The sequence below is a fragment of the Ciconia boyciana genome, chromosome 13 (assembly GCF_034638445.1).
Source record: "Ciconia boyciana chromosome 13, ASM3463844v1, whole genome shotgun sequence".
Classification (NCBI taxonomy): Eukaryota; Metazoa; Chordata; class Aves; order Ciconiiformes; family Ciconiidae; genus Ciconia; species Ciconia boyciana.
In genome coordinates, this window is record NC_132946.1 from 38,594 (window position 1) to 53,310 (window position 14,717).

General features: G+C 38.7%; 1 protein-coding gene across 8 annotated transcripts in view; it reads right to left on the reverse strand.

Moving 5' to 3' along the window:
• Nucleotides 1-14,717, reverse strand: part of UNKL (unk like zinc finger) — a 59,439-nt gene that overhangs the window by 20,008 nt on the left and 24,714 nt on the right. For 4 of the 8 annotated variants that reach the window (XM_072878721.1, XM_072878720.1, XM_072878722.1 and 1 more), the window contains 2 exons: nucleotides 12,652-12,806; nucleotides 1,895-2,083 (listed from right to left, as the gene is read on the reverse strand). In XM_072878721.1, the coding sequence (XP_072734822.1) occupies nucleotides 1,895-2,083; nucleotides 12,652-12,806 (344 nt within the window). Of the gene's footprint in view, nucleotides 1-1,894; nucleotides 2,084-6,415; nucleotides 6,587-12,651; nucleotides 12,807-13,559; nucleotides 13,674-14,717 lie in introns of those variants that run through there. The other 4 variants (XM_072878724.1, XM_072878726.1, XM_072878727.1 and 1 more) reach the window with 3 other exon arrangements.

The following is a 14,717-nucleotide window of genomic DNA, read 5'->3' on the forward strand; positions in this document are numbered from 1 at the left end:
TGACAGAAATAACATGTCCCAAATGCTCGCCAGCTGGGGAATACTTCTCCAAGAGGCTGGTGGGACAGAAGCCTGAGGTAGCCAAAAGTTTGAGTGGAATTGCCTAGATTTTCCCTTAAAGTGATCATGCTATAAATAACAAAAAAAAGATTTCAAATGTAAGGGCAGATTTTCTTTGAACACCATTTTATAATAAGGTAACTTTTGAAACAAGTGAGACATACTTAAATAAAAGGGAATTCTAAGCAATTTCTCTTTGCCCACTGTGTTCTTGCAGAGCAGGATCAAAGGATCTCTGTTCTTTTCAGGCCAGTAATTTTCAGTCACTTCCTGAATTGCAGTAAACTCTGCAAAGTGCTCTCTGTCTCCTTAGGAAAAATGGCTCTTTCTGCTGCCTTTGAGCAGTCCTGTTGTGTCTTGTTCCTTGTCTCCTCTGGGAGATTCCTAATCTGTCTTGCAGTGAAAGCTCCCTAGCAGTAACAACTCTCCTCCTCTTTATATGCCTCCCACCACTCTAGACACTTTTTTAGCACTTGCAAAGTCCATCACTGCTTTCTCTCTAGACAAGTTCAACGGGGCCACTAAAAGGCAAGCACATGACATTTTTGCTGCTGACACACATTCTTTGTAGCAGTACCTTACTCACTAATTGTGACCAAACCAGCAAAATAGATCTTCACCAATGGTTACAGATATTTCTCAGTTACTGCTGCCTCATGTCCAGAAAGCAGCCATTTGATACTGCAGCTGCCTTGCTTCCATGACATTTGATCAATGATCACTCGATCCCTATATTGGGAGATGGAAATCTTTCCTGTTGCAATGACCAGCTCTCTAACCTATAGTCTGTCTGAACATCTACATGTAAGAAAGCAATCTTGCCTGGAGAACTTTACTCTAGAGTAATGATCTTGCCATCACGTACAACAAGTTACCATTTACAAAAACCACGTTCCTTTCTTTCATTCTTTTTCCATCTTTTACTTCTGTACTTCTCTGTGCATCTCAGGTTATAGGAATTAATTCTGACAAGTCACAGGTTTGCAAGAAGGCTGATCAGCTTGGCTGCAGCTTATTTAAATGTGCCATTGAGCTCCTTTTTTTAAACAGTTCCTTTCTGACAATTTAGAAGTGTAACCAGTATTATAATAGAGCGAGAAAAATTTAGCTTTAACAGGTAAATCCTGGGCTTTCAGCCTTTTTTTCACAGGCCAACAGAACTGTTTCATATCCCTGAAAAATACCAGTCTTCCCTTCTCCCAACTGTCTCTAGCACTGCCTGTTTTCTCCCCAACCCCCGACTAAAGGATTCTAACTCCTCACCGACTTCAGTTTCAACCACTCTCATTGCTAATGCTACAGATCTCTCTCTCTCTCTCTCTTCAAGAGGCTTGTTATATTTTATCTATGTCTGTCTCAGCAATGAACTTGTCTAAGGAGAGAGGCAGCTGCAGGTGGGAGAAGAAACAGACTGAAATTAATCAAATACTGCAACTCACAAATAGTATCAACAGCCAGAAATTAATGCATCTTTTCACTATCAATTTTCAACAATAATTAAAACTGAATCCTACCAACTCTACCTATAATTTTTTTTCCATTGTTATCTTGCTCTGTTCTTGGCAACATGGGCTCAAAATGACAATCACAACATTTCTGCAAAGTTAGAATTTACTGCATGTCAGCTGAGCTGCAGTGACTGTTTGCATGAGCATTCTTGGCCTATGACAACTGTAAAGTAATTTGATGCAGTTTAGCTCCCTAAAGAAGAGGGCTCCAAACTCTGTTCTAAATTATCAAAAATCAGTGCTGATACATGAGGCAGACATTTTCTGCTGAATCTAATTTAACTTAAGATTGCATTTGTACTTCTAGACCCATATTATTCACATACCTGATCTTCTCGTTCAAAGCCTGGTGCTTTTGGATAGCTAGACGTTGGCGAAGAAACACGTGATGTGCTAGACTCAGAACACAAAATGCCATTTGCTAATGATCTCTGTCTACAAAGAGGTCCAAGAGGTGATAAAGAACTACTGCTACCAGAACTTGATGTTACAGTTGGACTTGAAGAACAGGAAATCTGTAGAAGACAGAAAACAGTGTCTAATATACTCTATGATATTTTTTTATGTTTACAGCCATAGGCTCCCTCTGTAACACAATCAGTTGAAATTATAAATTAATTTCAGTCTTATGTAAATACAACACTAACTTTAGTTTATTTGAATATATTTTTGGTATTAACTTAAAAAAGTAGCAGATGACAAAGTTAACATGGAGCTACTGTAAATATACAGACTTCAAAAGGAGATGCATTTGTACAGTCCAGAGCATAGCCTTGTTTGGTCCCTATGCACAAAATGAATCACAAGCAGAGATTACTCTATTAATGGATATTAATTTACAATAAAGGAATACTTGCTTTCTGACAACCCTGATTTCCATTCATTCATATATTTCTTAATTTACAGTTTAATACAAGATTATACAACATTTCACTCTTTTAAAAGAACTCATCTAGATCAAGCCAAGCAGTTAAAAAAGAAAGAGACATGTACAATCTTGGCAAAAAGCATCTCAGTGCTTGTTTGTACATCTCAAAAGGCTGTTTTCTGAGATTCTTAAATATTAAAATGTTTCCTGATTAATAAATTAACATTTTAATATTTAAAAACATTACTGAATTTATAATTTTTAGTTCTGCTATATATTTTCCAGAGTTTTAAACTTCTAACGTAAAAGGCTTAAGCTGAAGGTACAATCTGTAAGTAGGTCTGGACAATTTCTTTTTGCTAAAAGTACAATTCTGATCAATCTGAAATTTGTGAACTCAGGTGCCAGCATCCTACAATAATATGTTTGAGTGGAATTGTGGGCATTGCTTGTTTCTACATTTTTTAAGTAAACTATTCAATTTTCTGAAACTAGATTTATACCTAGACTCACAAAGGTAGCATGGAAATAGTTGCATCCTACATTTATGCCTAACAGCCCAGTGGTGAGAACACTAGGCAATAATACACATTTCAGTCCCTTCTGTGCTTGTTTTGGAACAGAATCTGTGAGCTCTCAAGGAACTGAACTAGTCAATACAATAATGGAGTGAAATTCTGCCAAAGTTGTTTTGGTTTGTTTAAATACAAAATACACACTGAATGAGACAGACTAAACAAGAATAACTATATAGTTTACTGTTAAACTCTCAGCTTAGGGTTAACCCTAACCCTTAATTTTACTCTATGCTCCAAAGAACGTGAAAGTATTTTAAACAAATCAGGATTTTAACAGGAGATCCCTCTCTCCCCAGGATAGTATAACCTCAAAATGTCCCTCCTGAGCAGCAGGAACTTCAGATTCAAATTCCTGTAAATCAGGTAGAGGACAGACAGGAACCTAGATGAGGTCCTAACTCTGGACAGAAAAAAAAAACCTCCAACAAATGTAAACCCTATACTCGCTGAAGATTATTACCTATGCATTCACTCACTCCTATCCCTACAGAAAATCTCCTGTCACGAACCTTATCTGTGTGGAGCTCTGTAATTCGATTGCTTCTGAAATCCAAAGAGGGCTTCTCTACACAACAGCCTGAAATGTACACATACCCTGAGAGCTGACAGAAGTAGAAGAGTGGGCACCACAGCAAAAATAATTAAATTGATAGCCAAGGTTTACTCAGACAAAATTCCTTCTGAAGTCAAAGGCTGAAGAATTCATGTTTTGACCACAAGCTTGTTACAACATGCAAAGTTTCTCTTTCTGTTACCATTTACTCTAAATCCAAAACTGAGGATTGCCCCTGTGTGTGGCAATGCTAAGTTTGCACATTTTTTCAGCTCTAAAATACTGAAATCCTTTCTTTATGCTAGAGAAAAAAAGAAAATAAAAGGACACTGCCAGGAAGAAAACATTGCTCTTAAGTGAAATTAATTTTTTTTTTTTTTTGGTCAATAAAAACATGCTAAGGTATTTAGTTCCATATCAAAAGATTTTGAAAACTTTTTATGAATAACAGTTACATCTTGTAAGTACACTTCAAAACATAATTCTGGTAGCACAACGCTGCTTAATGCAGCAGACAAATATGTAAGATAAAATGACTAGACAGTGAAGGCAGACTAACACCCAAATTAAGATATTAATTTAGATAAGCTACTGACTCAATTTAAGGATGAGTTCCCTAATCTGCACAGAATGTTTCTCAGATGCATATTTCATGTTCACTCTTTCAGCTAGGCAGGCAACACAGATTATTTTACCGACACAAGAAGATGTACATCATGGTTGCTGCCCTACAATGTGACCTAATGAAGACCAGGGGAAAAAGGAGGAAGGAAGATAGCCATTATGGATTACTTGTCCTGGAGGGCTACCTGCAGACAACAGAGCCGTAAGTGGGGAATTATGCCCTTGTTCACCCAGAAGTACTGGGCTTGAGGTACAGAGTTACTGGTCAAGATCAGATGATATTCACTATGTAGACCATTAGGTAAGACCATAAGGTGTCACTCATGTGATCCTTCTGGTTACAGTAGATATCAATGGGGGCATTAACATATATATATAGCTGTAAGCATTAAGATCTTACAATACAATTTTGTGTAGCTTTGCTCTGAAAAACTAAACTAAACTAAAACAATCGCTCAACCCCCTAAGATGCAGGCAGCATTATCTGATTGCATTCATGTTTAGGCTTTTGGTCTTCATCTCTGAAGAGTCCACCAGGATGACAATAGACAGAGATAGCCTCTACTCTGTCTTTTGTCTTTTTCAGAAAAGAAAAGTTAGTTAAGTTTTAATAACTGGATTACACAGTACCACAAATTTTGTGTGACTCAGCTTGCAAAGAAAATACAAAGAACTCATGCAAATAAAGCAGGAAAAGACAATGGGTCACGTAATATCCATGGTAGGTTAAATACACAAGGAAGGAAAAAAAAAATTCAAACCTAGCCTGAATTTACAGGGCAACTACATAGAAAAATCACTCTTTTCGGTCTGAAGTTATAGTTAGAATTTATTCCTTTCTGCCCCTATACTGTATGTTTATCCCCCTAATAAGAACATAAGAAATGCTCTGTTGGGTTAGACCCAGACTAATATCCTGTTACCAAAAAAGGCAAGAGAAGATGATATTTAGGGAGAATACCTGATCCTGGTCGTTATCTACGGTCATCAAAGATAATTCTTGATGCAGAGAAAGTAAATGGAGGATTTTTTGGACCACCTCCCTTCCCTCTGTGAGAGACTTCTCCAGGTCTGGTGAAGAGTGGAATTTGGGCTCTGGCCCCAAATGTCAACATTGATCAGGACCCTCTTCCTTTTTGCCCAGGCTTGTAAGAAGCACCTCCTCTACGGACTCAAGGCTAGGTGGACTCCACAGAGAAACCATGATAGGTTACATTGCCACTCACATGACAAGAAATAATTTATTCTCAAATATTCGTTCATCCCTTATGGCTTGCTACAGTATACCTGCAAGACCACTGCTCCTGTATCTCTCATCTCTCATGCTCTTTGCACAGAGTAAGATACAAAGAACATCTGAGAAATGTTAAGAAACCTGTCACTAGAAACAGCCATACAATGTAGTGCAGTATTGACACCAAGATGGTGAGCGAACATATATTTTCTATCAAGAGGGACTTGTGATTCACAATTAACGTGAAGTCAAATGTCAGTACTAACATAAAATGAGTGTGATACTAGTATTAGAGACAAAAAGAGTGCAAGAGGGAGGAAGGGAAACTATCAATGCTTACTTTTTGTTCCTCAGTGCTGCGGAATTTACATTTTGGTATCAGTGGTGGCATGAACAGCAATGTCCTCAGCACTACTGATGCTAGGAAAATCTATTGCCAATTGTTAGTCTCACTTTTTTTTTTTAGGCTTTTTCTTCTTTATTAAGACAGAAGCACAAACAACAGAAGCTAGAATTCATATAGCTGCCTCAAATCTGGAGGAAGCCTTCAACACGATCTTTGGAAACTGCTCTACAAATGTAACTTAAGATTTGTGGCATTTGATTTTCTGAGTGTGGGATAAAGAGGCCCAACAGATTTAAGTACTCTTCAGGAACGCGTCCCTCCTAAAAATGGAAATCTGCTGTGCAGTCAAAGACATAAGCACAGGAAGGATACAGTTCAAACCCTAAGGATTGAGAGTCTACTTTAATTAAAGACCAGTACTTGGTGACTTTCTTTACTTTACAGAGGCTTAGCTGTAAATCTTCACAGATTCATTTTTAAGCTTAATTAAACACTGCAGTTGGATACATTTCAGATTACTTCTCACTTTCACAGAGTTTAAAAAAGAACAACTTTTTCAATTTCGCGTCTTTGCTCAAGGCGATAGGAGGATGCCTGAACATTTCTGACACACCACAAGTCAAAAGATGCCAAGCTTGCCTTACCAAGGGTCACATCCTCATAATGTTGTAACCGCCCAGACCTTGGCCTCTTAGGATTCTTATGGAGAAATCATTTGTCACTGTTCTTCACTGCAACTAAATTGCTTAGAAAAAGAGCATGTAGAACAAGTGATACATTCTTTCCGTCGGTTCTTGCCTGCTCTAGGCCTTTGCTTACAGCTGAACTTCTACAAAGAAAATAAGGACACATATACCTATAAAACTAGTTATATTTCCTATGAAAAACAGCGGCTTCTTTAGTTTCTTGATTTGTGTTACATTTTGTGGCTTTAAATGTACTGTTATATTGCCTATCTTCATGTGGGGTAGAGGGGAAGATGACAGGAAGAGGAAACATGTAGGAATTTTTAATTAAACTATAAAACTAATTTTGCTCTCAAGTAATTTATTTCCTTCCTACATCCATCACTGTCTCAGAACACTAATTCCACAGTAAAGGAAGCATGATTCATCACCATTGTTCAGACTTAGATTATGCACACATAATCAAACTCAGTTGCATTATCACAGCTTAATAAACTATTATTTACCAAATGACTGTGGTAACTGATCATGTGCACACCGTCAAGCCATCTTAGTTACATCATAGAAGTAAAACAAACAACTTGAGGCTTAATGAAGGCAGCAGAATGTTAGCACTGAGTCTGCAATCAGGATGAGCTATGAAAGCACACAATCTTTACCACGACTGGGCTGACAAGCACTGACTTCTTAACTGTACTAGCTGGAACATGTGATCAAGTACTTACACATCTTTGATAAACTTGATAAAACAAAGATGGTGCTGGTTATCCTATCTTCTTGCATTGTGATCAACATACATCCTATGCAAATATTCAATCTTTTAAATACATCATGGACTCTGGGCATAATGACATCATGGCCAACATTTCTACCCTTTTACTCTTCAAAAGGAAACTATGATTTACTGCTCTGAGACTAGAAGGGCTAACATAAATATTCTATAATTGATAAATGCAATTAATCTTTGATGTCTCACTGATTTCATCTCCAGAATAAACAGCAAGTTTTCCTATTAATTTTGCAGTGCCACAAACTTGAACAATATTTCATAGAATCATAGAACGGTTTGGGTTGGAAGGGACCTTAAAGATCATCTAGTTCCAACCCCCCTGCCATGGGCAGGGACACCTTTCACCAGACCAGGTTGCTCAAAGCCCCATCCAACCTGGCCTTGAACACTTCCAGGGATGGGGCATCCACTGCTTCTCTGGGCAACCTGTTCCAGTGCCTCACCACCTTCATAGTGAAGAATTTCTTCCTTATATCTAATCTAAATCTACACTCTTTCACTTTAGAGCCACTACCCCTTGTCCTATCACTACATGCCCTTGTAAAACGTCCCTCTCCAGCTTTCTTGTAGAGCCCCTGCAGGTACTGGAAGGCTGCTATAAGGTCTCCCTGGAGCCTTCTCTTCTCCAGGCTGAACAACCCCAACTCTCTCAGCCTGTCTTCATAGGAAAGGTGCTCCAGGCCTCTGATCACCTTGGTGGCCCTCCTCTGGACTCACTCCAACAGGTCCAAGTCCTTCTTATGTTGGGGGCCCCAGAGCTGGATGCAGTACTCCAGGTGGGGTCTCCCAAGAGCGGAGTAGAGGGGGAGAATCACCTCCCTCAACTGCTGGTCACGCTTCTTTTGATGCGGCCCAGGAGACGGTTGGCTTTCTGGGCTGCAAACACACATTGACAGGTCATGTTGAGCTTCGCATCAACCAACACCCCCAAGTCCTTCTCCGCAGGGCTGCTCTCACTCCATTCTCCGCCCAGCCTGTATTTGTGCTTGGGATTGCCCCGACCCATGTGCAAGACCTTGCACTTGGCCTTGTTGAACTTCATGAGGTTCTCACAGGCCGTCCTCTCAAGCTTGTCAAGGTCCCTCTGGGTAGCATCCCTTTCCTCCAGCGTGTAGACTGCATCACACAGCTTTGTGTCGTCGGCAAACTTGCTGAGGGTGCACTCAATCCCACTGTCCATGTCACTGACAAAGATGTTAAACAGTGCCGGTCCCAATACCGACCCCTGAGAAACACCACTCGTCACTGGTCTCCACTTGGACATCAAGCCATTGACCACAACTCTTTGAGTGCGAGCATCCAGCCAGTTCCTCATCCACTGAGTGGTCCATCCGTCAAATCCATGTCTCTCCAATTTAGAGACAAGGATGTCGTGCGGGACAGTGTCAAATGCTTTGCTCAAGTCCAGGCAGATGATGTCAGTTGCTCTTCCCTTATCCACCAATGCTGTAACCCCGTCGTAGAAGGCCATCAAATTTGTCAGGCACGATTTGCCCTTAGTGAAGCTATGTTGGCTGTCACCAATCACCTCCTAATTTTCCATGTGCCTTAGCATAGTTTCCAGGAGGATCTGCTCCATGATCTTGCCAGGTACAGAGGTGAGGCTGACTGGTCTGTGGTTCCCCGGGTCTTCCTTTTTTCCCTTTTTCCCTATTTATAGATAAATGTATCATATAGCTAGGCCTTCACTCTGTATCATCACCTAACTTAGGTACATTGCAGTTAGGTACCAGTAACAAAGAGACCTGATGTATGGAGAAGATCAGCAGTATAATCCTAAAGCGTGAACTGAGTGTGTTTTAAGGAGAGGTGATAAGATTCTTGATGTTTTTTGGCTAAAAAGCTGCTCAAAATAATATGTATTTTGTATTGATATAACAACATGGGAAAGCTAATCAACCAGCTAGAGAAAGCATATAAAGCAGCAACTATGACTATGGTTGCACACACTGAGACAGCCTAGTTAATCCAACTCTCATGGCACTATGAGAAAAACAGACATAGGAGAAGACCATTTGGGATGTTAAATTGCAATAAATTTGCAGGATATAAATGAGAACAGTTGAAATGAAGGGATGAAATTCACGTGAGGCAGAAGCTTACGGCTGAGAATGATGCATATGTACGGGATGCAGAGGACTGCATGCCAGAGAGGTTATTTTGGCAAAGGTGACTGAAAAGTGACTGAGGAAAAGGGGTGCACAGTATATTGGATGATGAAACATTACATAGCTGAAGATTCATGGAAGGACATGCAAGGAGTAATGGAAATATGAGTAAACGTGAAGAAGTGGTAACATAACCAACTTCATTAACCGAGCAGGGCATGAAAGTTTAAACGGTGCAAGCAATGTATCTGAAACATGCATCAAGCTATTTCAAGACTTGTATGCACAGAAAGATTGAAAAAACCTAGTCTCCTAACATTTCCCATAACCAAGGAGTTCAGATACATGAATTTTACCAGCACAACAGAAGAAACAATAAGGAGGAGCCTCTTAAACAAAGAGTGAAAGAAAAGAAATTTATGTCAGAAAAAAAGGCACAGTAGGGGAATGAGTAAAAAGGAGTGTTCCTTCCGGCAATTAGATGACACTGAACAGAGCACAAAAGAGTAGTAATGGTTAAGAACAAGCGGTAAGAGCTGGAAGTAAAAGTTGCTGGTGTAAATGCAGCTCCTAAAGAAGACACATAGGACTGGGAAAAGGATGAGTGAATTTGTTGCTACAATGCATACAAAGACTCCGAATCTTACTTAAGGCACTTCACAGCTCTGATGCAATATGAGAAAAAATGGGTATGCCAAGAAAGCCAATCTAGGACTTGCTAGAGCAACACAACAAAAAGAAAGAAAAGAGGTGATGGCAAGTGTGGAGAAACAAATAGTACTGATTGACATGAAAAATTACAATCAAGGGAAATACTGTACTACATTGGGTAAACTGCATTGTGGAGGTTAAGTGCATTTAGATTATACAACTAGTGGAGTATAAAGCAAAGGGAACTGCAAAGACAGGTTGGAGAAAAACAATACTATCAAAGATCAGGTGAAGGGACTGACAAAAGTATAATGTTAGATGCTTCAAACCAGAAGGCAGAACATGGAGGTAAAGAAACATAGATGTAGAAGCTCTCCATGGAAACTGAACTCACACTTACCAAAAAGGCTGAAGAGGAGATTATTTCCTACCTGAAATGTTAAGGAAAGATACAGCAGAGGAATGACTGGTGACAGTCCAACTGACAAGGCAACTTAAAGAATACAGTATAGGTGAGATAAGAAGGTATATATTTAAAAGTTATACAGCCTCCCTCACTAGCAACCTGGATCATACAGAATCTTAATGGACTCATTCTTCCAATAACATTTATAGATAGAGCAATAGTATTACCACATTCTAGAAACGGGGACGTAAGCAATTTGCTTACAGTCAAAGAGGAATTTTATGATTGAGCAGAGAGCTGAGTTTAGGTCTCTCAAGTACTACATCATCCTTTTCCCCTAGAAGCAAATAAAACAGTAGGATATTCTCCCAGCGTACTATAACAGGATATGTGAAAGAAGTTTTGGGAGATGAATAGGGAGATTTTGTTTTGAAAACACAAAGGAAGAGAAGCATAGAAAGTCTAATTTCATCATGATAAAAACCACTAAAATCAAGTTTAGTCAGGGCCAGTGTCTGACAGTGACGAGAACGAAGACGAAGGAGGGGACAGAAAGACAGACAGCTTAGTGGAACAGACAGAAAAACACAAACCACAAATGTAAATAAGTTGCTGGAATATGGAAAATGGGGGGAGGGAGGAAAACAGACTGACTACTTAAATACTAAAATTAAGCAGTTTACAGCAGATGGAGAAGGTGAAAGCAAGCAAGCAACAAAACTCAATAAATAAACATGGAAAAACAGAAGACCAACCTGCTAATGAAAAATCAGGAACTGAATATTCAGAAACAGAAATAATGGAAGTGCATCAAACAATGCTGCAGGTAAGTAGTCAAGTGAAAGAAAGACAGAACATTTTGCCAGACATCAGGAAAAAAGTGGCCACTGGCAATAAAACTTCAAGTAGAAAGTACAGGGAAGGGAGTAGGGTCAACTTTTCCATTTTCACACTTGAACAGTAGTACAGGCAGAGACTCACTGAGCACGGAATGGCACAATGTTCATCAGACTCCTAATGACTAACAGAGAAATGCATGTATGTGGAAGAAGATTCCCCATAGCTGGAAGGCATATTAGAATACTTAGTGTTTTCAGCTGTAACTAAATCATTCATGAAAGGCTAAGAAGCTTCTGGGAGAAGAGATGCTTTTATGGGTCTCTCCTGAAAGCTGCAGAACCTTAGCAACAACAAAATTAGCTTCCTACGTAAAAAGGCAGACTCTCTCTCAGAACCTTTCATATACAGAAGCAGACACCTGCACTGGGAACCTAAGATAAAATGTAGGCATATTGGTATCTTTATTCTCAATCTACAGCACTGCAATATGAAGCTACATGAAAGAAACCCAGGAGTTTTAACTGCACTATTTATTGGCAATTCCTTTTAAACATTATTTAAAATATGTCCTTTTATCTGTTTTCTAACCTAACAGTATAGATCAACAGTGCTGGAAAGCTAGAAGTGAAAATTCTGGGAATAAATGTGTATGTACTTATGACTCTGCACTGCAAATGAGGTAAAAAAAACCCAAGTCAGGAGAGAACAAGAGAGATCTCACTATCTTTATATATTATTTTGCAACAAACATAAAACCTAACAAAAGGATCTATTCCAACTGATACTAAAGGGAATATAACAAAAGCTCTGCAGTATATCTTTCTCCTTCCTCTCCCCCATCTTTAACTGATAAAATTTGCTAACATAAACTACATTTATCACTCTTGTAATCAAACACCTCTCTACTACCACACACAGAGCATGTACTGCACCACTGTAAGAAGCTTTAAGTATAAAGCATGTTCAGGAAGGACATCATTTCATTCCTAATGTTAACAAATTAGGGCAGAGAAGAGGGTTGGGATCAGGCAAGATCTTGCATGAATTAAACCTCTCCTATAGAAAAAAGAGTCATATGCAAATTAAGCTGTCCTGTAGTTGTATATTGGATTAACAATGATGTTCCTCACTGTAGCATTCAAAATACTGCATCTGAAGACAAGAAACAAGAACAGAAAACACAAATAATACATAGTTACATCTGGTGCCAAGGGCAGACATTCCATTTAGGCTTACAGTACTGGTTAAATATTACTGCCTGACATTTACTATAGCTGTGTTTTTTTCCTCTTCTGCTGAAGTACAAAGAAATAAAAAACAGGTTTAAGAAGTAAAATAAACATTGTATATTGGCACAGTGATTATTATGAGTAACTTTTCCAGAATTATTTACACTTACATTTCCAGACTGCCCACTGCTATTTGTAATGCTGTTTGTGGAGTTAAGACTGCTGCTCCATTCATTTGCAATTCCTATGCTGTCTGTTGAAAACAGGTGAGCGCCTGGCTTTGATTGACAACCAGTTTGCAGTATGACTACATTCATGGTGTCCTCTGTTGAAGGAATCCCCGACAAATTACACACAGATTTGATACTTAGCTGTGTGAATTTAACAATTACATACCTAGTACCAAACACAGCACCTGACACATGGAAACATCAATCACACACAAGAAATCTCTCTCTTTTTCTTTAAATATAAGCATAAAGGCAAGGTAAGAATAATATAATTCACCATTATGTATTCGTGGCTACTAACAAATGTGATACTCTTATCTACTTGCTCCATCAAAAATTGCTGCAAGGTAGATAGAGATTCTTAAATTTAAAGTAGTCTAGATTTTGCTTTATTTTCCAGAATCTCTATCACACCAGGGTTTAAAGACAGCATTTTTAGAACTCCTGACTGGAAAAGTAACAATGGCATCATAATTATAGGGTTCTTTGGGTTTTTCCCCAGTCTAGAACCAACTGACTTAATCATAAAACAATTTGAAGAGCATATGGGACTTGTACTATTTAACTCAAAAAGGAACAATAACCTTTGAGAAAGTTCATTATTAACTTATATGTAAATTGTGACCAATGACTTGATAATTTTCATACCAGAAAATTCAGCTCAAGGTGACTGAACAATTACTTTGCAATTCCCCAAAGGCTACTTTGTTAAACTATTAAACATCCTAGTTGATTCTTTAAATGTGCAATATATTAAGGAGATTTAAACTTCTAGTTTTACAGGCAAATGATGAGTTAACAAAAAACGTTTACTTTAGTAAGCAATTACAGTTAATAACATTCCTCACCTCATAATCCATGCACACAAGACATCAAAGTAAGGAAGTCAGGACTGAAAACAAAATCTCTTAATAAATTCTACAGGTACGGCAAGATTTTTTTCATCTCTAGCCACTACTGCGTTTCTGAAGGGGTAATGATAAACTACAGTTAAATATCAAATTTAAACATTTCTCTCTACTAGAAACAATAAGTAGCTCTGATAGAGGGTACAAAAGTACAAGCCATAGTAGGAAACAGAATGAGTATGAGATACGTAGACAGTGGAGATAGCATAGCTGAGGATTGTTTCTAATGATATGGGTTTTTTCTGTCTAGCATTTGATTTATCACAACTCCATGGCCTTCTTACTATATGGTCCAAATTTTTCCACTTTACCAAATATTTCCACTATTGTATAAATTACAAAAATAGGGACATGGCTCACAAAAGAGAAAGGAAACTGCTACTACAAAGCACCACTATACACACAAGTCTCGTCCAGCCACACCCAAAGAAAAGAAAGGGAAAAAGAAACCATAGGGATTGCAAAGATGGGATGTCACTAGACCCCCACTGTTCCTCCTACAGAATGGGAGTGCAAAGAACAGTTGGGAAGACAGAAAGAGATGCGCTGACTTTTTGTAATTGACTCTCACTTTCACTAGGTATCATCTCATTGTATAGCTGCTTGCCCAGAGCAAGTCTGGTCAGCCATCTTATGTCCAGTGAACCCTCACATGTCCAGTCAACCCTCACACTGTCCTAGGAAAAGCACTATCTGATTCATGCTCTCTCTTAAATCTTCATTAGCTTTTTCTCCCTGACACAACCACATACTCGTCCAATATTCTATAAATGAGTGTAAGTAGTCATACCACCGTAAAAGGGTAGTATAAGGCTGCTTTCCAAACATTTCAAAGAGAAATAATCTCTCCTTTCTCTTTCCAAGGTATTTAGGGAGAATAGCATGATTAGGTTTTGCTATCCTGCTTATTGATAGTAAGTCAGACAGACACATTACATTCAGAATGTGTGCTTCTACATCATTCTAATTTCTTCCAAGAGTGAACATCATAGTTTGTGGCCAGCTGCACAAAAGTTACAAATTCTACAGTGTAAGCCTCCCCCAGTCTAACCATATTTTCTCAAAGACCTATAGCTGTTGAAGGAGATTGCAAATGAC